The sequence below is a fragment of the Oncorhynchus kisutch genome, linkage group LG26 (assembly GCF_002021735.2).
Source record: "Oncorhynchus kisutch isolate 150728-3 linkage group LG26, Okis_V2, whole genome shotgun sequence".
NCBI classification, from domain to species: Eukaryota; Metazoa; Chordata; class Actinopteri; order Salmoniformes; family Salmonidae; genus Oncorhynchus; species Oncorhynchus kisutch.
This window is the reverse complement of record NC_034199.2, coordinates 13,946,213-13,973,112: the sequence shown is the minus strand read 5'-3', so window position 1 is coordinate 13,973,112 and position 26,900 is coordinate 13,946,213. Positions and strand designations below refer to the sequence as shown.

At 40.9% G+C, this 26,900-nt stretch overlaps 1 protein-coding gene across 5 annotated transcripts; it reads left to right on the top strand.

The window, feature by feature from the left end:
* Positions 1–923: 923 nt before the first annotated feature.
* Positions 924–26,831, top strand: LOC109871318 (serine/threonine-protein kinase tousled-like 1-B). 5 transcript variants are annotated; one of them, XM_031805683.1, is made up of 23 exons: positions 967–982; positions 1,136–1,269; positions 16,637–16,758; positions 17,938–18,009; positions 19,470–19,508; positions 19,791–19,866; positions 19,953–19,996; positions 20,273–20,368; positions 20,592–20,678; positions 20,774–20,866; positions 21,162–21,272; positions 21,415–21,551; positions 21,794–21,982; positions 22,102–22,168; positions 22,540–22,637; positions 22,862–22,943; positions 23,037–23,128; positions 23,400–23,489; positions 23,571–23,740; positions 23,840–23,975; positions 24,085–24,196; positions 24,285–24,392; positions 25,791–26,831. In XM_031805683.1, exons 3-23 carry the CDS (start codon positions 16,642–16,644, stop codon positions 25,959–25,961), a joined length of 2,187 nt encoding a protein of 728 aa, XP_031661543.1. In that variant the 5' UTR covers positions 967–982; positions 1,136–1,269; positions 16,637–16,641; the 3' UTR covers positions 25,962–26,831. The 5 variants fall into 5 exon arrangements, 3 of the variants coding, with proteins under 3 accessions (XP_020317745.1, XP_020317744.1, XP_031661543.1); XM_020462156.2 differs by having other exon boundaries at positions 924–1,265; XM_020462155.2 differs by having other exon boundaries at positions 942–1,269.
* The last annotated feature ends 69 nt before the right edge of the window (positions 26,832–26,900 follow it).

Sequence of the window (26,900 nt, the reverse complement as noted above, 5' to 3'; positions counted from 1 at the left end):
TATTTCTTCTTTAATTAGCACAACAGTTCTCAGCTGTGCTAACATAATTGCAAATGGTTTTCTAATGATCAATTAGCCTTTTAAAATTATAAACCTGAATTAGCTAACACAACGTACCATTGGAACACAGGAGTGATAGTTGCTGATAATGGGCCTCTATACGCCTATGTAGTTATTCCATAAAAAATCTGCCGTTTCCAGCTACAATAGTAATTTACAACATTAACAATGTCTACACTGTATTACTGATCAATTTGATGTTATTTTAATGAACAGAAAATGTGCTTTTATTTCAAAAACAAGGACATTTCTAAGTGACCCCAAACTTTTGAACGGTAGTGTATAATTTTGTTCTCATGGATGGTCAGTCCTTGCATCCATATGTGAGGTCCTTGCGTCTATGTATTTGACAGTGGTAACCTTTCTCCTGGCCCTTTCCTCAGCTGTTAACCAAATGAAATTGTGGGGAAAATGCTTTATTAATTTTTGAATCCCAGATTTCCTCTTTAAAAGGGGTCAAACTGCAGGACTATTCAATGATCCAAACTTACTATCTCATAATTAAGACGTACATATCTCATAATAATGACTTACTATTTCATAATTGACTTACAATCCCATAATGACTAACTATCTCATAAATATGACTTGCTATTGCTATCTCACAATAATGACTTGCTATCTCATTATCACTTACTATCTCACAATAATGACTTGTTATCTCATAAATATGACTTGCTATCTCATAATAATGACTTACTATAGCTTGATTATGACTTCTCATCACTGACTTACTCATAACGGGAACTGGCCACTGACACTGCATGTCAGTTACGATGTTCTCTTTCACGCATATTTTTGATGACTTTTCACCAGTGGCATTTTTCCTGGGTGCATGAACCTCGCGATAATGTTTGCACACGATGCGTGACGCTTGAAGTAAGGTACAACAGCACAGGGCACTTCCAGACGCACTGCAGAGGTGTGAGGAGGTTATGTCCAAAATGTTAAATTCCAACATTTTGTGAGGTTACCGGTGCAGCTGGGCTTGTGTCTAAACATTGCAAGGTTTCAAAAATCACGAGATTGTACTGCCACTGACAGCGGTGTTTGTTTGCTTTGTCGTTTCAAAAAGTAGCTTGATGAGTGTCCAAAGTAACATTGGAAGTTTGGAGGGGACGCCATCTTGGTCCTAGCTCTCCACGTCCCCGACAACACCGGGGTTGCTTTCTCAGCAACATATCACGGCAGTGGTGAAGGCCAAGGCAGGTACTGTAAAAATAATATTTACGGGAAAGTATTTGTTACATGTTTTGTGAGTCGTTTCGTGGTACGTGCTAAGAATCGTCTTGAAATTAATTGCGTCTTGAGTTACACCGAAGCCATGATGGGCAGCAGCCTGCTAACGTTAGCTAGCCACTACAGTAGTAGCTGGTGGTGTCTGACTGCAAATATATGAGGCAAACTAGCTAATTGGTCAATGTTAAGCACAGTACTTTAAACTACTGGTACTTTGCTCGCAATATAAGTTTAATTCTTGACATGCTGAAGTGGAGTAGCGAGCGTGCTAGCTACTTGCCTTACTGGCTAGCAAGTTTCCGATACAGAATTTGCTATCCAGTAAACGTTAGCTAGCTACTACTAACTGTCTCTACCGGCTACAAAGACAACGTTAACTATTACCTGTATCTATTGTTAAATGTTGCATTTGCCAGCCAACAAGCTAAGATGTGTGATTTTAAAACAGGGACGTGACATGGATTGGACCCATGGATTCAGTATTGCGAGATTTATGGGTTTCTGTGGACAACATGAATATATATGTACATGTATACAGTAGTTAGCTAGAATGGTTTACTCCTTATCGATAATGATGCAATGGTGTCTGGCGACCCTCGCCTTTATAATTGTATTTTATTTTTTACATGAAGTTGAGATGTCATATTTTTATATTGCAGTAACCAGCTAAGTACACTTGTCGTGATAACCTACTGTGCAGTGGATCATATTAGATTCAGAAACTGGTGTTTGCAATCAATTGTTTTGCACTCATTGACAACTGTATAAGTGACTCAAGTATCCATGTGCTAATGAGGGTACAGGCTGTACATTCAATGGTTTGTGTGGACAGGACGGTGGCAATAGTTTCATAGGGCAGTGTATTACTTTAGACAAGTAATCAGCCTTAAATGTCCTACATGACAACTCAAGTCTTTGTGATGGTCTTTGCATGCCTTGTTATTTTTGTGATCTTTGTTGAGTGGGTATAATTTCTGGAACGTTCCAACAGGAATCTGTTCCAAAAACGTCGTAAATAACAAGGTTGCCAACAAACAACGCATACAAGGTTGTAAAAGCAGCAGAATAAGATACCAGGTAGGGAGTGGGCTATTTAATGACGTTTTTCACTCACCACGTTTATTCCGAAAAATGTATCTCCTCACTCTGGTACCCTATGGACAAACATTAAGAATAAGCTACGTGCTGAGTTGATGCCTATTCGATGGCTAGTTAGCTAGGTGAATTGATCATGCTACTTTGTATGCGTTTGTTGGTTTCCTTGTTACTTTACCAAGTTTTGTGAACAGATTCCTGTTAGAACTTAACACAAATTATACCCACCCATCTTTGTTTGTACCAGGTAACAGTACATATTTAAAGCAAATGTTATGTTTCAGCAGTGATGCACAGATTTCTAGACATTGTGATGGTCACATTCCTAAAATTTACATTTTCTGAGCAAAATATATATATTTCTTGTAAAAATACAATCTTGGACATGACTAAAGTCACTCAAATTATTTTAAACTCATTTTAATTTAGGAAATCTGATCCATGCATAAATAGAGGCATATTCAATAATATCCCAATGTTATCAAGGTTTGGAATTATTCTGTTTTTGTCATACTACATCTGTTTGGGATTCTTGAAGTCAATTTGCGATGTACAAATTATAACTATAACCAGGTTTTCATCCAACATTTATGTTAGGAAAGTACATGTCGAATAAAGAAAGGAAGGTGATCAGACTTCTGAAATGTTGACAAAACAAAATATGCTAGACAAGGTGCAACGTTTTTGTCGGTAAAATGATTTAAGCCTTTTTGTGCACATATTGACATAATAACCATGTAGGAGTAAATTTGAAGTCGTGCAACAATATGGTGTGGTTCTCGACTACGACTCAGGGAAACCATGTAGTTTGTTAGGCTACAGATAGAATAAGGTATATGAACTTCACAAGGTGAAAGTGCGTGTGGTGATTGATTGTGCTTTCTAATAAATATCCGGGGTTCTGGAGACATGATTGATTCTTGGCCGGCATTTGACAAATAACCATGGACAAAAGAGGGAGATTTTTATTTCCTGTAAGCCAGCCTAACCGCACTGTATCTGCAATCTCTGTTGGCTAGTGTGCACGTGCCAAGACCAGAGTGGTTACATTAGCCACGTAATGCAAATTTTGAACAGTAGAGTTGAAAATGTAATGGAAACCCATTTAATAACTTGTATTCTTTATTCAGTACGTAGGAATTTAACCTCAGTTATTTTCATGTGCACTTGGTCTTCATGAACAGCCTTTCATCTGCAACAGGTCAATTTGATGGGAAAATGCATATATATTGTTTTTATGTGGATGCATGTTTTGTTTTTCCCCTAGCACTACGCAGCTGACTCGAATAACCAACTCATCATCAAGCTTTTATTATTTGAAACTTCTGTGTAGTGCTAGGGATAAAACCAAAACATGCACACCCGGGGGGGGGGGGGGGCTTGACAGAGTTTGGGTATCCCTGCTCTAGTCAGTCTAGGGCAACAGACTATATTCTGAACAAGGTGATAGGGTTGTCAAATTATTGTAACCCGGAAGACATTTTATATGGCAGTGTTTCTCAAGTTTTTTTTTTCCTGCAATTCTGCACATTTTGTCATGGAGCTGAGAGAGAAATTGCTGTTAATTTAAAGCTAATTTCCTGACAAATCTGCATATTCAATGGGTCCCCAATGGTTCAGAACTGTTTAAAAAGTGTTCTATAGCACCTGTCTGCTTCATTTCAATCCTAAAATCCATTCAGCAATCTGAAGTGGAAACTGATATTTGGCAGTGAGCATTATTAAGTTGAGTATTATTTACTCTGTTACATGACATTTCTCATGTTACTTCAAGATGTACTGAAATATCTACTGGCAAGCTATAAAATTACAGCACTCTACATCACAAATCCCAGAGCTGACAAGGTAAAAAATGTAATTCTGCCCCTGAACAAGGTAGTTAACCCACTGTTCCGAGGCAGTCATTGAAAGTAAGAATTTGTTCTTAACTGACTTGCTTAGTTAAATAAAGGTAAAACATTGTTTTGTTAAAGTTACTCACTCGCTTTACACTCAAATCAAATGATCTTTGTCACATTTGCCAAATACAACAGATAGACCTTACTGTGAAATGCTTATGAGCCCTTAAGCAACAATATAGAGTAAATATATATTTAAGTAAGAACAATTTGCTAAATAACCTAAAAGTAAAAAATAATAATAATAACAAACAAATGAGGCTATATACCAGGGATTTTCATGCGGGGTTAGGGTTAGTCAAGGTAATGTGTATATGTGTGTAGGGGAACAGTGAATAGATAATAAACAGAGTCGCAGCAGCGTGTGTGTGAAGGAATGTGTTTGTGTGTGGCGTCTGTCAGGTTGCTCTCTGGTGCAGCTGTATAACTTTTTTTCCAGGATCTGAGGTCTCATGCCAAATCTTTTCAGCCTCCTGAGGGGGAACAGGCATTGTTGTGCCCTCTTCACGACTGTTGGTGTGTTTAGAACATGATCGGTCCTTAGTGATGTGGACACCAAGGTAACTGAGGGAGAGGTTTCCTCGTGCCACACTCTCTTGTTTTCGTTAGGTTTCAACCTAACGATGTGGTAATTCATGGCTGGTTTTCCATTTTGATGTTCTTTCAACTTTTCCACTTGATGAATTATGTTGTTGCCTTGCATAACTGCTGCTTATGATTACATTATCACTGAAAAATGCTAAATACCATAGTCTACATAATGCAATTTCCACTTGGGTAGCTGTTGCGTACAATTGATATAAAATCAAATGCATGTATCTAACTGGAAATGCATAGCATTGTGTTGCACTGCGTCGTCCTGGGTTTGAACATAGATTCCCTAGGACCTCAGAGCACCACATTTTATTTCACCTCTACTCCACACATGAGCTAAAGTGGCATCCATCTTGGGTGCCACAATCTGCTGTGGTACCTGATCCTTTGTGTCTCCCGGGTGTTGTCTCTCTTTTTTTTCTTTCTTTTGCCTGTTTTGCATTCCCTGCCAGTTAGACTACCTCCATCTGGTGTTGCAGCACCCACCAGATTATGCAGATGAACAGCAAGCTAATCTACAGTAGGCTAGTTGACATTAGGGATGTTAATCGGTTAGCTGCCAAAAATACATTTGACTAGTCATGCTTATTGGTCTATAGGGTAATTAGCTTAATTGTGTTGTATTAAATTGGCTCGTGTGTATTTTCGTTATGTCGTCATGCATCTTTTTTATCACACGCATAAAGAGCCTAGTTTGAGGAGTGGAAAAGCCTACCACCTGTCAGACCGTGCAAGAGTGGCTCAAGTCTGTAGGCTACTGGAGTGAAACCTACTTTTGTAAGTCCAGTCGTTGGGCAACAAATAACCATTCTAAATGCAATCACGTATTAAACTTTGGTGGCCATGATTTAAAAGGCGCTATTTTTATTTCTCAACTCGTAATTTAAGCGTGCCTCCCATTTGCCATTCAGATGTATAGGCTGTAGCCTGCCTACCGTTGACTATCAGCGAGTCACCCACTGCTTTGCAATGTGAGCTTGAGGCAGTAAAACCTGCATATTTTACTTCAAATAATGAGGCATGTCTTGCGAAAATCCATCTGTAGAAACGTGGATGCAATTATTTTATAAAGACTTCCTCATGCCATTAATCAGCATTTCTCTCCTGTTCTATTGGTTTTCATGTTAATTTTCTTTCGTTGTCCAGAAGCACAATCCTAGTCATATTAGCAACCCATCATAGTTGTTGCTATTAGATTCCCCCTCTTTCTACATTTCTAAAGGAGATTTTAATCTGTCACAACTGCTTGCATTAGGTTTAGAGCTGTGTTTTCCGCAAATCACATTTTGGCAAATGTTTGAAAATGATGTTTTATTAGCTGCTTCATTATAGGAGTTGCGTGTTCAATAACCGGCTACAGCCTTTTGAACTGTAAGACGATAAGCTTGCTATTGTTGCAAGTATCCACTAAGCTCTTAATAAAAAATGTCCTGTCCTTGTATGCATCTGTAGTATCAGAGAGGAAGAGGCAAAGCAAGAGGTTTCACTCTTGCCAAAATCTGTCAAATATGCTCAATTAGTTTCTATGTGCTTATTTTGGGCCTATGCTTGTCGACTGCCTTCCCGCCTTGGGACGACTCGCATTGTTAGGGTGGAAACATAATATCTCATTATATGTAGGTCTCTGATAGTATTTTATGTTGCTCACACAATAAAAAAAATCCAAACAGTAACCATTTGTTGACCAGTTAGACAAAAGCAAAATTGACAGAGATTTGCATCCCTAGTTGACATCATAGAATAGTAGCCTAAATGGGCTTTGAACTAGGCTATAGATTAGTTATTATTTTTTAATTGGCCTATTTTATGCCTTAGTATGGTTAATACACTGAACAAAAGTAGCCCTTTCTGAGGAAAAACTCAGTCTGACCGGCTGGTCCTGGCTCTCTAGTGGGTGGGCCCAGGCTAGAGTGGTCAGAGTGGTCAGTTTCTCGTGAAATTAGAATTTGTTTCTCAGGACAGTAGATTTGAACGATGGGTAGTTAGATTGTTCTTGTGGATTATGTGATGCCGATACAGGGAACGAATGAAGACTGTAGCACTAATGTGTGATATCTGGTCTAATTTTAGGCAGTCTAGCTCTTGCATACATTTTTTCAGAACAAACCTATGTTGTAGGCAAATTGCTAGGTTGATGTAAGGGTGTTGATTTTAAGAGGGAACTGCCAGAGAATAATTTGATATACATGTTTGTTCTCTGTTCCAGCTCTGATACTTTGGTGTTCTTTGTGAAAGCCAAGTAAAACAGCCAGCCCCAGGTCCCTTCGGCCCACTGCGCTTCTGGGAATTGTCTTGGAGACAGGCCTGCATTGTTCTCCAAGCTCATGTTAGACAAGGTGGAGGAACTGTTGTCTTGTCTGTGGGTGCTGTAAACCACGGGCTGGTGGGAAACCATCATGGGTCGTACTGGCCAGAGTAGAGTGGCTTGTAATGTTCTGGTACTGGACACAGGAAAGACAGGTCATTGGCTTTTATTTAGGCATTTCTTCCACTGGGTCTTCAACTTTACTGGATATCAGAACATTTATGGCAGTACCCGAGCACCCTTTTGAAAGTGAAATGTTGACCCACTTTTGACAAACATTGCCTCTGTATTAGAGGTCTGCCAATTAATCTGACTGGCCGATTAATTAGGGCCGATTTCAAGTTTTCATAACAATCAGAAATCTGTATTTTTGGACACATTTGGCTGATTTTATATATTTTTTTAAAGTGTAATTTTTACACATTTATTTATCTTGGCAAGTCAGTTTTAAGAACACGTTCTTATTTTCAATGACGGCCTAGGAATGGCGGGTTAACTGCCTTGTTCAGGGGCAGATTTTTACCTTGTCAGCTCAGGGATCCAATCTTGCAACCTTACAGTTAACTAGTCCAACGCTCTAACCACCTGCCTCTCATTGCACCCCACGAGGAGCCTACCTGTTACGCGAATGCAGTAAGAAGCCAAGGTAAGTTGCTAGCTAGTATTAAACTTATCTTATGAAAAAACAATCATAATCACTAGTTAACTACACATGGTTGATGATATTACTAGTTTATCTAGCGTGTCCTGCGTTGCATATAATCGATGCGGTGCGTATCGTTGCTCCAATGCGTACCTAACCATAAACATCAATACACAGAAGTATATATTTTTTAACTTGCATATTTAGCTAAAAGAAATCCAGGTGAAATTGTGTCCCTTCTCTTGGGTTCATTGCACGCAGTCAGGGTACATGCGATAATAATAAACGTGTTGTTTTAGAAATGATAGTTTCCGGATTCGACCATATTAATGAAGTCTATGATTTCATAGAGCAGTCTGACTGAGCGGTGGTAGGCAACAGCAGGCTCGTAAGCATTCATTCAAACAGCACTTTAGTGCGTTTTGCCAGCAGCTCTTCACTGTGCTTAAGCACTGCGCTGTTTATGACTTCAAGCCTATCAACTCCTGAGATTAGGCTGGTGTAACCGATGTGAAGTGTCTAGCTAGTTAGAGGGGTGCCCACTAATGGCGTTTCAAACGTCACTCGCTTTGAGACTTTGAGTAGTTGTTCCCCTTGCTCTGCATGGGTAACGCTGCTTCGAGGGTGGCTTTTGTAGATGTGTTCCTCGTTCGAGCCCAGGTAGGAGCGAGGAGAGGGACGGAAGCTATACTGTTACACTGGCCATACTAAAGTGCTTATAAGAACATCCAATAGTCAAAGGTATATGGAATACAAATGATATAGAGAAATAGTCCTATAAATACTATATTAACTACAACCTAAAACTTCTTACCTGGGAATATTGAAGACTCATGTTAAAAGGAACCACCAGCTTTCATATGTTCTCATGTTCTGAGCAAGGAACTTAAACGTTAGCTTTCTTACATGGCACATATTGCACTTTTACTTTATTCTCCCACACTTTTTTTTTGCATTATTTAAACCAAATTGAACATGTTTCATTATTTATTTGAGGCTAAATTGATTTTATTGTATTTTATTGTATTAAGTTAAAATAAGTGTTCATTCAGTATTGTTGTAATTGTCATTATTACAAATAAACAAAATAATCGGCCGATTTAAAAAAATATATATATATATATAAAAATAAAAAAATCTAATCAAATCTATCGGCTTTTTCCTCCAATAATCTGTATCGGTGTTGAAAAATCATAATCGTTCGAACTCTTTGTAGTGCCCTAAAATCTTTTTTTTGCCTGATTCAGTTTTTTCCAAAATTCTGTTTAGTTTTCCCAGGTTTGATTTTCCCAGTTCAGGTTTTTGCTGGCAAAATCTCACTCTCTGAGCCACTCTTCCACTCTTAATAGAACATCACATTTGGTTGCTTTTCTTAGTCCACAACAATGCTTACACCACATCAGGAAACCTCTTAAGGTCTGGGAGGGAAAAAAGTTAAAAATGTAATGTTTTGGGTGTAGTTGCCCTTTCATGCAGGTGCGCACCATCAAGAGACATCGTTGGGTTCGTGACTTTTCTGTAGCTCTCATGTGATTGCGGAGTTGCCACTGGATTGATGAAAATAATCCTGACATCATTCTGGCTGGTAGGCAGTACTACAAAGTAGCCTTCGGGAAAGCCTTTTCATCTCTACCAGAAGATTGTTATCATTAGCATTATCGCTAATGGCTACACAAAGTGTAGACGTCGTGTGTGCGGCACACGCACAAGGGCGTTTTCAGAAAGTTGCAGGGAAAATACAACCACTGATACATTTTGTTCATGTCTTATGATTAACTTGGGCAAATTAATGTTCTAATAAGTTAAATACATTTTGAATTCCATTCTATTGTCTGGATTCAATGAGGTTTATTGAAAATCAGTGTCTCTCTGGCATTATCTATGGTTTGACTCTTGACAGTGGAAGTGGTGCGGCAGACATGATGCACTGACTGAACAGATCTTATGAGACCTCATAGCCGTTTGTAGATGCAAAATAGAGAGCATATTAGAGCAAGGCCATGTCAGTAAAGTAGACCCCCACGGAGTCTGCTCTGAGGCTGTAGCTTGGAGAATTCCCTTAGCTGAGCTGTCTCCCAGAGGCCCTCAGGTTTGAAGGAGATTGAGAAAAGGAAGAGGATTGGACTGTTTAGGATCCAGCCTAGTAGTTGAAATCCTGTTTTTGCGGCTGTAGGCCTAATACTGTGTGCTTGCTTACATGTGACATAATGAAGATATTGCCTAGGCCATTTTTATTTATTTATTTTTTACTCTGAGGCTTTCAACTTATTCTTGAGTGTTAATAGTAGAATGCATAAGGTGTAACTTTTGAAATTGGGTAAGGTATCAGCAGTTTTCCTTTTGTCATGTCAGTCATTGTAGACCTTAGAGCTACAGTTGAAGTCGGAAGTTTACATACACCTTAGCCAAATACATTTAAACTCAGTTTTTCACAATTCCTGACATTTAATCCTAGTAGAAATTCACTGTTTTTGTTCAGTTAGGCTTACCACTTTATTTTAAGAATGTGAAATGTCAGAAAAATATTTGAGAGAATGATTTCTCAGCTTTGATTTCTTTCATCACATTCCCAGTGGGTCAGAAGTGTACATGCACTCAATTAGTATTTGGTAGCATTGCCTTTAAATTGTTTAACTTGGGTCAAATGTTTCAGGTAGCCTTCCACAAGCTTCCCACATTAAGTTGGGTGAATTTTGGCCCAATCGTCCTGACAGAGCTGGTGTAAATGAGTCAGGTTTGTAGGCCTCCTTGCTCACACACACTTTTTCAGTTCTGTCCACACATTTTCTATAGGACTGAGGTTAGGGCTTTGTGATGGCCACTCCAGTACCTTGACTTTGTTGTCCTTAAGCCATTTTTGCACAACTTTGGAAGTATGCTTGGTCATTGTCCATTTGAAATACCCATTTGCGACCAAGCTTTAACTTCCTGACTGATGTCTTGAGATGTTGCTGCAATATGTCCACACAATTTTCCTGCCTCATGATGCCATCTAGTTTGTGAAGTGTACCAGTCCCTCCTGCAGCAAGCACCCCCACATGATGCTGCCACCCCAGTGCTTCACGGTTGGGATGGTGTTCTTCGGCTTGCAAGCCTCTCCCTTTTTCCTCCAAACCTAATGATGGTCATTATGGCCAAACAGTTCTATTTTTGTTTCATCAGACCAGAGGACATTTCTCCAAAGAGTACAATATTTGTCCCCATGTGCAGTTGCAACCCGTAGTCTGGCTTTTTTATGGCGGTTTTGGTGCAGTGGCTTCTTGCTTGTAGAGCAGCCTTTCAGGTCATGTCAATATAGGACTTGTTTTACTGTGGACATAGATACTTTTGTACCAGTTTTCTCCATCTTCACAGGGTCGTTTGCTGTTATTCTGGGATTGATTTGCACTTCGCACCAAAGTACGTTCATCTCTAGGAGACAGAACGTGTCTCCTTCCTGAGCGGTATGACGGCTGCATGTACCTGCGCACTATTGTTTGTACAGATGAACGTTGTACCTTCAGGCGTTTGGAAATTGATCCCAACGATGAACCAGACTTGTGGAGGTCTACAATTTATTTTCTGAGGTCTTGGCTGATTTCTTTTGATTTTTCCCATGATGTCAAGCAATGAGGTCAATTAGCCTAACTCAGTGCATCATTTGAGTCAGAAGCTTCTAATGCCATGACATCATTTTCTGGAATTTTCCAAGCTGTTTAATGGAACAGTCAACTTAGTGTATATAAACTTCTGACCCACTGGAATTATGATAGTGAAATAATGTCTAAACAACAATTGTTGGAAAAATTACTTGTCATGCACGAAGTAGATGTCCTAACAGACTTACCGAAACTATAGTTTGTTATCAAGAAATTTGTGGAGTGGTTGAAAAACAAGTTTTAATGGCTCCAACACAAGTGTATGTTAACTTCCGACTTCAACTGTAGTTCTAACTTGTCAGTAATGTCCAGATCAACAAGCCCATGTCAGCTAAAAAATTTACTAGGTTTTGTAGCCCATTGATTTTGTTGGAATGTTTAAGTCCCACATCACATAAGACATGTCAATGTGTAGAATTGCAAGAAATTAGCTTTAACTGCAGAATGCTCCCCAATGATGGGAGGCCTGAGTGGATTACGTTTGTGAACCACTGGTCTAGGCTATTATCAACTCCACTAAATGTAACTTTTATTTAACTAGGCAAGTTGGTTAAGAACAAATTCTTATTTACACTGACAGCCAGACCCGGACAAAGCTGGGCCAATTTTGCGCCGCCCTATGGGACTCCCAATCACGGCCGGTTGTGACACAGCCTGGATTCGAGCCAGGGTGTTTGTAGTGATGCCTCTAGCACTGATATGCAGTTCCTTAGACCTCTGCGCAACTAGGGAGCCCCATATAGCTATAGAGTGCCATGTTTGGTTTACCTCTAACACTCATCAGGCAGAATGTTGTCAGGCATGTACCAGGATTATGCCATGTCAAATATTTCAGTGTTAATATAATGTTATCTTGTGGAGTATAAATGTAGGAAATGTCTCCCCTGCTCTGTTCAGATGTGTAGTAATCAGACATTTAGCCTATTAAACGTTTCAGAAATTGCTTTCAGCTGTTCCTTTGTGTGTGACGAGGGAACAATCCTCATTCGTTTTGCTTTGTCACTCCCTTATTTTAGTTTGAGCTAAATGGATAGCTCTGTGGTAATGCCTTGTTTCAACAGATTGTCTGAGTATCCCCCAGGACTAATTATCAGGCTTATTCTGAAGGCCTTCAGGGTTCTAAGTCAATCACATTATTACCTTGCAGTTAAGACTTTGTGCCAGGCAGAAGCTGACTTGCCTTGTTAAATTGGCTGTATACCTGATCTCAGTTTTTCTGGCCAGAGCTTCAGAGCAAATCTACTAAACTCAACAAATTAAGTAATTTTCAGATAATGGTGTATTTTTCAGTAGGTTCTCATTTTTGTCATGGAAAAAAAAAATACAAGGTCGGACAGTCTGGTTTTCCTTTTGTATAAAGGAATACAGTGGATAGACGCAAGTATACTGACTAGTAGGCTGCATGAAGATAGAATTTAGCCTCGCTTACAGATTGTAACGTGACTTAACAAAAAATCTATAATTGTGTCCATTATACTGGGAGTTACAGGTTAGGTACTCTTTGGTGTAGCACGTTTTTGACCCCGCTTGGCGATTTTACTGTCGTTGTCCACGATTCATGGAAACAGGAGTCTCGTAAAATGTCCAGTTGCAGGGTGTCCGTTTCAATAACAATCAGAAATCGGTATTTCTGGGCGCTGATTTATTATTATTTATATATATATTTTATATACCATTTATTTAACTAGGCAAGTCACTTAAAACCTCTTGAGGATAGGGAGACGCTAGTCTCAACTGGCCAATTGCCTGGGGAAATGCAGAGCGCCAGATTCAAATAAAATTCAAACTTTCATTAAATCACACATGTAAGATATTCAATTAAAGCTACACTCGTTGTGAATCCAGCCAACATGTCAGATTTTTAAAATGCTTTTCGGCGAAAGCATAAGAAGCTATTATCTGATAGCATGCACCCATCTGAACCAGTAGTAAACAAAAGAGCTTAGCGTAGCAGGCACTACACAAAACGCTGAAATAAAATATAAAATATGCATTACCTTTGACGAGCTTCTTTTGTTGGCACGCCAATATGTCCCATAAACATAACAATTGGTCCTTTTTTTCGATTAATTCCATCCATGTATACCCAAAATGTCCATTTATAAAGAACGTTTGATCCAGAAAAAACAGCTTACCAAAACGCAACGTCCCTACAAAACATTTCAAAAGTTGCCTATAAACTTTGCCAAAATATTTCAAACTACTTTTGTAATACAACTTTAGGTATTTTTAAACGTTAATAATCGATCAAATTGTAGACGGGGCAATCTGTATTCAATACAGCAAGTAAAACAAACATGCTCCTTTTTTTGTCTTGCGCAACTCTCAACAGTGTAACCTTGTTCCAGTATGTGCTTCTTCTTCGTTGCACAAATGATTAACCTCAACCAAATTCCAAAGACTGGTGACATCCAGTGGAAGTCGTAGGGACCATTTTTACAGTTCCTATCAAATATCCCTTGGAAAAGGGAACGGTCAGAGGCAAAAAACAAACAAAAGATCAGAACAGTTAGTCCTCGGGGTTTTGCCTGCTACATAAGTTCTGTTATAGTCACAGACATGATTGAAACAGTTTTAGAAACTTCAGTGTTTTCTATCCACACCTACTAATCATATGAATATCATATTCCTGGCATGAGTAGCAGGAAGTTGAAATTGGGCATGCTATTTATCCAAAAGTGAAAATGCTGCCCCCTATACCTTAACAGGTTAAGAACACATTCTTATTTTCAACGACGGCCTAGGAACGGTGGGTTAACTGCCTCGTTCGGGGCAGAACGACAGATTTTCACTGTCAGCTCGGGGGATTCAATTTTGCAACCTTACTGTTAACTTGTCCAACGCAATAACGACCTGCCTCTCTCTCATTGCACTCCACAAGGAGACTACCTGTTACACGAATGCAGTAAGCCAAGGTAAGTTGCTAGCTAGCATTAAACTTATAAAAAAAACAATCAATCATAATCACTAGTTAACTACACATGGTTGATATTACTAGATATTATCTAGCGTGACATGCGTTGCATATAATCTGACTGAGCATACAAGTATCTAAGTATCTGAATGAGCGGTGGTAGGCAGAAGCAGGTGCGTAAACATTCATTCAAACAGCACTTTCATGTGTTTTGCCAGCAGCTCTTCGTTGTGCGTCAAGCATTGCGCTGTTTATGACTTCACGCCTATCAACTCCCGAGATGAGGCTCGTGTAACCGAAGTGAAATGGCTAGCTAGTTAGCGCGCGCTAATTGTCGTGTTGCTGGTTCGAGCCCAGGGAGGAGCGAGGAGAGGGACGGAAGCTATACTGTTACACTGGCAATACTAAAGTGCCTATAAGAACATCCAATAGTCAAAGGTTAATGAAATACAAATGGTATAGAGGGAAATGGTCATATAATTCCTATAATAACTACAACCTAAAACTTCTTACCTGGGAATATTGAAGACTTATGTTAAAAGGAACCACCAGCTTTCATATGTTCTGAGCAAGGAACTGAAACGTTTGCTTTCTTACATAGCACATATTACACTTTGTTTTTGCATTATTTAAACCAAATTGAACATGTTTCATTATTTACTTGAGGCTAAATTGATTTTATTGATGTATTATATTAAGTTAAAATAAGTGTTCATTCAGTAATCGGTATCGGCTTTTTTTGGTCCTCCAATAATCGGTATCGGCGTTGAAAAATCATAATCGGTCGACCTCTACTCTGAACAGTACCTACCCTGTAACTCCTAGTATAATGGCCACCTATCTTTTTATTTATTTTGTTAAGTCCCGTTATCTTGTGTTCGACTGCAGGCTGAACTCTGCTACAGATTGTGTCAGGACTAAGACCTTTCTCAGGGCATATATCACTCATGTCATGGAGAGGTGCCATGTTCCTCTGAGTCTTGTTGTACAGCTATGAATCTGAACTGACCTGGTTCAGAGGTGGGAGTGGTGGCGGCTGGGGGACACAACTTGGTTCAAGCTGTAATGATGTCTGGAATGGGGGATCATGATGCAGTCAGATCTCCTCTGCAGCGTTGGATGAGTTAATGTTGTCACGATACCAGAATTTTTACTTTGATGCCAGGTTTAGTATCACGATGCGCGATACCACCACAACAAAAAAGGAGTACCAGCCAAAGTCACATAATGGCACTTGATCCGGACAGAAACTCAGCTACTGCTCTGTTCAATCGTTTGCCATCTTGAGTTTAAAATCATTCCATTTGAACATTTGTACTTTTTTTTTTTTTTTTTTTTTAAGAGCCATGTATGTGTTAATGAATAAATTATACAATCAATTTGACTTTGTTTTTACCAGTCTAACTACAAAACATGGTTATTTATTTGAATGGTAAATCTCCAGTTCTAGGTCTAATCACAATACAGGTGAATGCATATTGTTCAATAGGAGTGTGTGCATGCGTTGAGTTATTGTTTGTTAGCTGATTTCATAGGGCTACAGATAACATAATAGATAGAACATAGAACAATAGAACAGAACTTCCATTTAGGACTTATTTAATTGGCAACTGCTAGGAGAACATTATTTTATTGTACTGATCAACAACATTTGCATAAAAGAAGCAACCTCTTTTATTCTAGAAGTGTGCCCTGTCTCTAAGTAATGAAGTCATTCACAGGCAGAGTTCAGCTTGGTGGCAAGCGAGACTAAGTAAATGAATTATGTTTTTGATGTCAGTCAGCTTTGAAATCAGCTTAGTTAGCATTATGGTTTGCATATCACAAACTACTAGAGTAGTGAATTAATTCAGCTGGAAGCTAGCAGGGTAAGTTGGCCTACAATTTAAAGCTGGAAACTACCGGTATCATCTTCATTGTAGAAGTGTTCTAGCCTGTTTTGGATGTTGTTTTGCGAACAGTAATGAACAGTTTCAACCTCTACATGAGTGGGAAGCAGCTCGGGTAGCTCTAGCAAATGAATAAGTGGAGCAGGATCTTTGCTCTTCACCCTATAAAGGGGATGTGCTGATGGACTTGATTCTCTCAATCACGTGAGACACTTGACAGAAGTACTGAACATAAAACAAAAAGTTACTCTAATTTTTATCACAGAAGTACAGACAGTTCGGTATACCATGCAACACGAGTAGGGAATAAGTGGTTTACATGATAGTGTGCAGGTTCTGAGGTATTGCTCCTCTCTTCCAGGCACCATGGAGGAGCTGCACAGCCTGGACCCCCGGAGACAAGAGCTGCTGGAGGCTCGATTCATGGGTGGGGTCAGTGGCAGCACTGGGGGCAGCACTGGCAGCACCAGCGGGGGAACCAAAGTGAGTGAGCGTGCGTCAAACCCCGCCCCCCCGGTCCTCATACACTGTTTCCCCTATATTAATTTAGCAGCCGTGGCCCGCTGTTGCCGCCACGCCAAAAAATATGATTCCACTTTTTCTATATACATTTTAGTGAGTTACAGTTCATATAAGGAAATTAGTTAATTGAAATAAATTCATTAGGCCCTAATCTATGGATTTCACATGACATGGGAGTAGAGAGATTATTCTGTTGGGAACAGTTAACTTTTAAAAAAGGTAGGGTCGTGGAACAGAACCAGTCTGTGTTTGGTGTGACCACGATTTGCCTCATGCAGTGCGACACATCTCCTTTGTATATAGTTGATTTTATTTAACTAGGCAAGTCAGTTTAGATCAAATTCTTAATCCGGCCAAACCCTAACGACGCTGGGCCAATTGTGCGTCGCCCTATGGGACTCCCAATCACGGCCGGTTGTGATGCAGCCTGGAATTGAACCAGGGTCTGTAGTGATGCCTCTAGCACAGGGACCTTTTCAGCTTCTAGTATTAATGTGCGACATGGGGCTGTGCATTATCATGCTGAAACATGAGGTGATGGCAGAGGATGAATGGCACGACAACGGGCCTCAGGATCTCATCGCTGTATGTCTGTGCATTCAAATTGCCATTGATTTTAAATGAAATTGTGTTCGTTGTCCGTAGCTTATGCCTGACCATACCATAACCCCACTGCCACCATGGGGCACTCTGTTCACAACGTAGACATCCTTAAATCACTCACACTGTCTGCCGTCTGCCCGGTACAGTTGTACAGTTGAAATCGCCGTTCATCCGTAAAGAGCACACTTTTCCAGCGTGCCAGTGGTCATCTAAGGTGAGCAATTGCCCACTGATGTCGGTTACGATGCCGAACTGCAGTCAGGTTAAGTCTCCGGTGAGGACGACGAGCACGCAGATGAGCTTCCCTGAGGCGGTTTCTGGCAGTTTGTGCAGAAATGATTCGCTTGTGCAAACCCACAGTTTAACCATCTGCCCGGGTGGCTGGTCTCAGACGATCCCGCTGGTGAAGAAGCTAGATGTGGAGGTCCTGGGCTGGCGTGGTTACACGTGATATGTGGTTATAAGGCCGGTTGGGCGTACCGCTGTATTCTCTTAAATGAAATGGAATATTCTAATGAACTTCTGTTTTGATTTCAGGCCTTGACAAACAATGAATGTTCAAATCAAAGTTTTGGAAGCCTGGGGTCCTCCAGTGACAAGGAGTCAGAGGTATGTTTATTAACATGATGTTCTTAAAGTTTTTGGTGAAAAATGGATGTGAATGTGCATTTTGTTTGGAACAGGCTGTCAGACAGTATAACTGGTGTCCACGGCTTTTCTGGATTTGTTTCTTTAGTCTTTGACATTCCATCTCGTTTGGCTCAGACCTATGTTTTGATTGGAAGTGGGCTGGTTGATGTGAGCAGCGAGATCACACGGAGAGGAGCTGGGTCCTGTTATCCCCCTTGGCGCTGGTGAGAAAGTTGGATGCAACCGAAGATGGCGCTAGAGAGAACAAAAATGTGCGGAATCTTGCTGTAATTAAACTGTGTTCTTGTGGCGCATAATGCCACACGCTCTCACATCTCTGGACAAACACATTTTGTGCCAGACTCTGCCAGGGCAGCCTGATCACGGGCATCATCCTGCATGCTGAGCCTCCATGCTGTTCTCCTGTGTTTTGGCAGCACAGCTCGCTAATGAAGGAAAAACACAAATGGCCTCCAATTTGGAGGGGCAGCAGTGTCGCAAGTCTTGTGTGGGTTGGAGGACTCCCAACATCGCTGACTGTAGGGTTAACCTAAGAAGCCTGAACCTCTGCAATGTGGAGTCTGCACGTATATCAGCAACCTGACTGCGGGTGATTGTCTGCTCCCCTCCCGTCTCTAGTTCATCGGGTGGTGTAATAAGTCACTGATGGAGGCCTGTGTGCGAGCATGATCGAGGAGGAGGCAGAATAAAACCTCTCTGGCCTTTTCTGCCGCAGACATGATGAATCTGCACAGATATCACCTAAACAGATGCCCCCTGGCCCCCATACGTCACACCCTCCCTAATGATGCACTGGTAAAACTGTCAGACCACCGCCTGTCAGCAGATTCCCTGTACAAGGCTCTGTCCTGGTTTTGGGGCCTGTAAATCTTTTGTAAAAATATCACAAGGATTCCTGTGCCCTGTTGAAATGGGCTCCTCATGTTAGACTTCGATTTGGTTAGTGTTTTTGAAGTTTAACCATTGTAATGCTTGCTTTTATTTATTTAAAAAAAATGTAGGTCCAGAAATAATCCTCATCCTCTATCTCGTTGATTCAATGAAAATGGTTGATTTTAGCTGATTCCTTGCTTTGTTGGGCGATTTACCTTGTTTTCTTATGTTTAGCTCATAAACTGATTTGAATCAGACATTACAAAAGGCTAGTTAGTCTGTGCTACAGTTTAGTTACCTGCTGTAGTCGCTTTTCCTCTATTCCTCACAGCCTGTGGCCCAAAACTGCCAACGGGGGGCTACATCGGTCATAAATAAGCATCCTCTCCCCACTGGAAGTTCTCGCACAACTACCTCATTAAAGCTTTCCATTACAATTGATCTCTTTTCAGAATAGGCTAATTATGAGCTCGATTAATTATGCATTTTGGTTTTTACGTTGAACTCATTCTCTGTACCCCTCGTGCCTTTTTTCCTGTTTGCAGAGCTCAGATGTGAAAAGGGGGAGCTCTCCTGCATACTCGGTAGGTACTCATTGTATTTGGAATACTAGGCTATGTTCCCCATCCTTTTTCAGCTACTGGGCGGCAGGCAGCATTGGTCGGTCAGTTCACCTACATTCAGGAATCCTTAGCAGGCTGTAGACTTGGGAATGATGTGTTGCTACTACGGTGTATTCACTATGCTTTTGTTTTTCCAACACTGACATTTTAAATCCTAATCTGGACATTTCAAGGAATCAAAATGACTGTACTTGTACAACCGACCAGATAGTGGTCATTGGTAAAACAGTTTGTCCTTTACAGACTCCTGAAAAGAAACACTCTGAATCGTCCAGAGGAAGAAAGAGGAAACCCGACACCCAGTCGGAGAACAGCCAAGGTAACTTCCCTCAAGCTGTTTCTGTTGCTCCAGATACAATCATCGATGTCTGAAAGTCGACGCTAATTGTATTTTCTCTCTCACAGGGAAGTCTATTGTGCGAGGACCCAAAATTAGTGATTATTTTGATGTAAGTTATTCTTTTTGGGGGGGCTTGAAAATTGAAATTCTACTCTTATCGTGAGTGACCCGGGCTAAGTCCCTGTGTCGTGGAGCACCAAATTTGATGTTCAGCAGAGAGGTTTTCTGTTTTTAGAGAATATCAATGAAGCCGTGATGTGATCCATTTCACACAGGCCAGCTCTGAAATGAACAAAACCGGACATAAAGGAGGCTCTCTGTGCCAATGTTGTTGCCAAGTGGCGGGCAATGATGTCACTCACACTGGTGGTCTCTCTCTCTCCAGTTCCATGGAGGGAACGGGTCCAGTCCTGTGAGAGGTCTCCCCTCTGTGATCCGCTCACCTCAGAACTCACATTCCCACTCTGTGCAGGGTTCCAGTGTAAGTAACCCCATATCCACTTCAATTCCTTTATCGCTTGTTGGCTTTATAAACGTATGTAGAAATCATAGTAGCCTTGTCCAAGCCAGAATGGCCCATTTAAAAAAAAAAAACACACAAAAAAAAAACATGTAAAATGTTTTTTTTTAAACACAGTCAATGTTTAGAGGAAATTGACAGTACCCTTTAGATACGCTAACAATTGTTGTCCCTTGGGTTTCAGATTGGGCAAAACAGCTCATCGCCTACGAGTCTGTCTTTTGGGGAACAAGTGATGCATCCAAAGCAGTTGGCAATCAAATGTGTGCAGGTGAGAATGACCACCGCTAAAGTATGTGTGTTCAGCACTTTGGATTATGTGTCGCGACTAAATTCTAAACTCATTGATCATTTGTTTAATTGCAGACTGACCTGACAGGGCTCAAGTTGGCTGCCCTGGAGATGAACAAGAACCTGGACCTTGAGAAAAAAGAAGGCAGAATTGATGATTTGCTTAGAGTAAGGGAAATATGGCTAATGGACAGAACACATCAGCAAAACATTCCTAACTCCCTCATTGAGTTGAAGTATCAGTGATGTATTACTGTGACACCACTGAACACACGGATCAATTAAAAAGGCTTGCTGTGCTGCATGTAGACTTAAAGTGCATACAAAAAATGTTATTCAATGCTAGGCTGACATGCTTGGGAAGTTAGCTGCAACGTTCTTATTTCTACGGTAGGAGTGTGTAGAGGGCTTTGGTTTTACTAGTGTTGTAATATGATGAACCTGATTTGTTTCTTCTCCATAGGCGAACTGCGATCTCAGGAGACAGATAGACGAACAACAGAAATTACTTGAAAAGTACAAAGAACGCTTAAATAAATGCATCACCATGAGCAAGAAGTTGCTCATAGAAAAGGTACTTCCCTTTCGTTTCAAGGCGGAATGGCTGAGGCTAGCATTTAAAAAATAAAAAATACATTTACATTGTGACAAGTCTGTATGAGTGCAGTGGTATGAGTTCTCAGTCAGTGACGTCTGTCATTGTTTGTGTTGCCTAGAGCACCCAGGAGAAGCAGGCGTGCCGGGAAAAGAGTATGCAGGACAGACTACGGTTAGGTCATTTTACCACTGTGCGACATGGAGCCTCTTTCACAGAGCAGTGGACCGATGGCTTTGCCTTCCAAAACCTAGTCAAGTTGAGTATCTTGGTCTCCGTGTCAAAGTTGTCTCAAGTCAACTTAACCATATCACAGTTGAGAAATTTATCGAGCTATACGTCTTTCTCTTTCAACAAAGTTCAGTCTGTTCAGGTATCGAAGAAACGTTTGTAGAATTTGTACTGGAGTGTCATTTTCCTCTTATTCCAAAGGCTTATCCAGGGAAAAATGCAGGCTTGGCAGAAATGGTATTGATTGCATATAACATCTTTATCTGCAGACAGCAAGAGTGGATAAACCAACAGAGGGAGGATATCGAGAAGCAGAGAAAACTCCTAGCCAAAAGGAAACCCCCATCGTCCAGCAACTCCCAAGCACCAACCACAAACTCTGAGCCAAAGCAACGCAAAACCAAGGCAGTGAACGGGGCGGAGAATGATCCCTTTCTGAAGCCCAGCCTACCTCAGCTGTGAGTGCCCTTGTCCTCCCTACCTTTGGCTAAGCACACCAAGACGCTCTATCTATGAACAAATATGCTTGATCCTGTTGCTTTCATTTCTCATTATCTTTTGTTGGTTCATTCCAAAGGTTGACTCTAGCTGAGTATCACGAGCAGGAAGAGATCTACAAACTACGACTCGGTCATCTCAAAAAGGTCAGTGTGCCAACCTGGCAGATCTAGGCAACACGAGCTGAGCTTTTTTGTTTGTTGTGTCGCATTGTTCAAGTCGATTCAATCGTGATTAGACATCCTGACACTGTTCACTGATGTAGAACCACTAACAGTTCCACTCTGCTTAGATTCTGTGGACATTTTCCCAGAAAATTTCCCCTCAACCTATAGTTAATTCAATTGTTTCCCCTGTGAATAAGCATCAAGAGGGTTTGCCCTAGAGACAGACTTGCTACCAAGTCAACCGTTAATATTTAATACAAGGCTAGTCAGCCGAGTTTTGATGAGCTCCCCTCTCCTTGTAGTGAGTCCTCTGATGTTCCTCTGTATGTTTGTGTGTGAATCATTTATAGGAAGAAGCAGAAATCCAGGTGGAGCTGGAGCGTCTGGAGAGAGTGCGGAACCTTCACATTCGGGAACTTAAGAGAATAAATAACGAGGACAGTTCACAGTGAGTCTGATCACTGGCATCTCTGACGTCAAGAGTACGCACAGGGGCTCCTGCTGACAGAGATTGTTCAGTTAGACACTGGAGAGGCAGTCCCCCCCCCGGACTAGAATTTCAGTAACACTGTTCCTCTTTCTCGGCATTAGTAGTTTTTGAGTTGGTGAAAGTCCTACCATCGCGTTAATTCCTAATGAGATTCGGACCTTGTTTTTTTTTTTTTTTTTAAGATTCAAAGACCATCCGACTTTGAACGAGAGATATCTGCTGTTACATCTTCTTGGAAGAGGAGGCTTTAGTGAAGTTTACAAGGTGAGTTTATATTTGACCTGTGTGTTCATGTTGTCAGTTTGCATCTTACAAGTCTTTGTTTGAGTGGACCAGTCCAGAACCTTTCTGTTATAGGCGTTTGACTTGATTGAGCAACGCTATGCTGCTGTGAAAATTCATCAGCTGAACAAGAACTGGCGGGAGGAGAAAAAGGAGAATTATCACAAGTATGTTCCACATTAAAACATTGCCATTTTTCTCTGTTCTTATTCTTCAACACTGTGTGGCAGAATCGAGTCAGTTTTATGAATCACAGTAACAATAGACAGTTAAAATATTTTTTTAAATGTATTTACTTATGCACTGGCTTTAAGCTTATTGTTCTACTCCATCCGCTTAATATCTGGGTTATTCAGTCATACCTCCACCCCGCTGTGCTCCTACTGCCTGGTGTCATTCAGTTGGTTGCCCATGGTAACATTGCTCACCTTGTTGCAGACACGCCTGTCGGGAGTACAGAATACACAAGCAGCTGGACCACCCCAGAATCGTCAGGCTGTATGACTACTTCTCACTGGACACAGACACGTAGGTTAACCTTATTGTACTGACTAATATATATCTCATCACTGCCCTTTACACATTACTCATTTTATGATGACCCCAAAGGTTTTGCACAGTTTTGGAATACTGTGAAGGCAATGACCTGGACTTCTACTTGAAGCAGCACAAGCTGATGTCGGAGAAGGAGGCCCGCTCCATCGTCATGCAGATTGTGAATGCGCTCCGATACCTGAACGAAATCAAGCCCCCCATCATTCACTATGACCTCAAGCCGGGTGAACAAACGCTTGCACACACTGGAATTATATCCCATACTGGGAGGGCTCCAATTATTTCTGATGCAATGTACTCATTTGTTCTGTTCCGATTTCAAGGTAACATCCTGCTTGTTGATGGCACAGCGTGTGGGGAAATCAAAATCACAGACTTCGGTTTGTCCAAAATCATGGACGACGACAGCTACGGTGCAGATGGCATGGACCTGACATCACAAGGAGCAGGGACCTACTGGTAGGAAGTGCCACCGCATACACACCTGTGTCATGGGACCAGCACATGATTTGGGTGATAAGATACTTGACATGTGGGCAGATATCATTTAGTTTTTGTTTTCTCAAAGGTACTTGCCTCCGGAGTGTTTTGTTGTTGGCAAAGAACCTCCAAAGATTTCCAACAAGGTGGACGTGTGGTCTGTGGGTGTAATCTTTTTCCAGTGTTTGTATGGAAGAAAAGTACGTTTTTAAAGAGAACTGGCTTTATTGATTTACCAAAATGAGTGTCTCGTAAATAAGTTGACGCTGAGCCTTATTTCTCTTTCAGCCGTTCGGCCACAATCAGTCTCAGCAGGATATCCTGCAGGAGAACACAATACTTAATGCAACCGAAGTTCAGTTTCCTGTCAAGCCTGTTGCCAGTAATGAAGCAAAGGTGAGGGATCATTTGTGGTCTGAATATTACCATCTGACTGCAATTGTCACTTCTTCATCGTCTTTATAATAGTTTTGCATTGTTTTATGATTAATTCCTGTATTTGGCGTTGCTTTTGTCGAGACCTCTAGTGTTCATAGTAAGGTACAGACATCACAAGCCCAATTTATGAATTTTCAACACCGACATCACAATTTATGAATTTAACACAGATACCGATTATTGGAGGACCAAAAAAGCCGATAGCTAATTCAAATTGTATTTATAATAATGACAATTACAACAATACTGAATGAACACTTATTTTAACTTAATATAATACATCAATAAAATCTATTTCGCCTCAAGTAAATAATGAAACATGTTCAATTTGGTTTAAATAATGCAAAAACAAAGTGTTGGAGAAGAAAGTTAAAGCACATATTGCACTATGTAAGAAAGCTAAAGTGTCAGTTCCTTGCTTAGAACATATGAAAGCTGGTGGTTCCTTTTAACATGAGTTCAATATTCCCAGGTAAGAAGTTTTAGGTTGTAGTTATTATAGGAATTATAGGACTATTTCCCTCTATACCATTTGTATTTCATTAACCTTTGACTATTGGATGTTCTTATAGGCACTTTAGTATTGCCAGTGTAACAGTATAGCTTCCGTCCCTCTCCTCGCTCGAACCAGCAACACAACGACAACCGCCACCATCGACGCAGCGTTACCCATGCAGAGCAAAGGAAACAACCACAGGCTCAGAGCGAGTGACGTTTGAAACGCTATTAGAGCGCGCTAACTAGCTAGCCATTTCACTTCGGTTACACCAGCATCATCTTGGGAGTTGATAGGCTTGAAGTCATAAACAGTGCAATGCTTGACCCACAACTAAGAGCTGCTGGCAAAACGCATGAAAGTGCTGTTTGAATGAATGTTTACGCGCCTGCTTCTGCCTATCACCGCTCAGTCAGATTATATGCAACGCAGGACACGCTAGATAATATCTAGTAATATCATCAACCATGTGTAGTTGAACAATCATAATCGCTAGTTTTTATAAGATAAGTTTAATGCTAGCTAGCAACTTACCTTGGCTTACTGCATTCGTGTAACAGGTCGTTATTGCGTTGGACTAGTTAACTGTAAGGTTGCCAGATAGAATCCCCCGAGCTGACAAGGTGAAAATCTGTCTTTCTGCCCCTGAATGAGGCAGTTAACCCACCGTTCCTAGGCCGTCATTGAAAATAAGAATGTGTTCTTAAGTGACTTGCCTAGTTAAATAAAGGTATAAAAAAATTGGCGCCCAAAAATACCAATTTCCGATTGTTATGAACTTGAAATTGGCCCTAATTAATCGGTCGACCTCTGGTTCTCAGTGCCCATGTTTTGAACGATGTCGCCTTTTATTCCCCAAGGCCTTTATAAGGCGCTGCCTGGCATACAGGAAGGAGGACCGGTTTGATGTTCACCAGCTGGGAAGGGATTCCTACCTGCTTCCTCACATGAGGAGGTCCAACTCTTCAGGGAACTTGCAGATGGGTGCCGGTGGCTCAGGACCTGCCGCCTCCAGCATCATTTTGTACTGAGGGCTGGTCCTGGACTGACTGAATTACTGCCTGGCTACCCCACGCCTGCAGACCCCCCCCCCCCCCCCCCGTGTGTGGGGTAGCGGAGCTACATGCCAACTAGTGGTGTACGGGAGGACAAGAGGGGGTCCATTGGCCATAGACACTGCAAACTGAATGATGTGGAGTTTGGCCTTCGCCTGGACTGTGCTGAGTTTCAAATGGGTGTTTTCTAAAGACTAATGAAAGGATGTTTTAAAGAACATAAGTGAATGACCTTGTAAAAGGTTGAATAGAGCACTGCTACAGACAAAGTAACTTGAAGAAATGTGACTGGACACTTGAGTTTGTTTTGCTGGTGGAAGCCTTATAGGACCTTAGGGATAACTGGCAGCCTGCCGTTTTTAGAATCGTTAACATCCTCTTGCAAGGGTGCAAATGCTTTAGCTGCGAAGAGTTTCCCTTTTCACCATCAATTTGGCTGTTTTTTGTTTTCAGCAAAAGTTTTAGGTTTTAATTTGAGTTGTACAATTAGCTATGAGAATGTAATTTTAGCATACAAGTGGTATTGTCATTTAGGCCCAGGCAGCATACTAATGTTGAATGCACAAAATAACCAAATGTAGACAAATGGCAATGTACAGAATAATATGCAGGATGATTTTAAATAATTCCTTCAAGAGTAAATGTATATTTGCTGTACAGAAGATTTTCAGATTTGGAATTGCAACTGTACCATGGTTTAACTATTTCCCTTGTACATTTGTCATTCATTTTGCTGCTTTTGATGTTACTTTTTAAAGGGCTGTATGATCCACTTTGGGTACAATTGTACAGTTCTATAAAAAGAATAAATGATGACTATGATAATAAATACCAGGAAATCACACAGCATGCCATACGAGTGACTTCTTTTGGAGACGGTGGGAGAAGCACTCCACTGTTCCCTTGATGGATAAT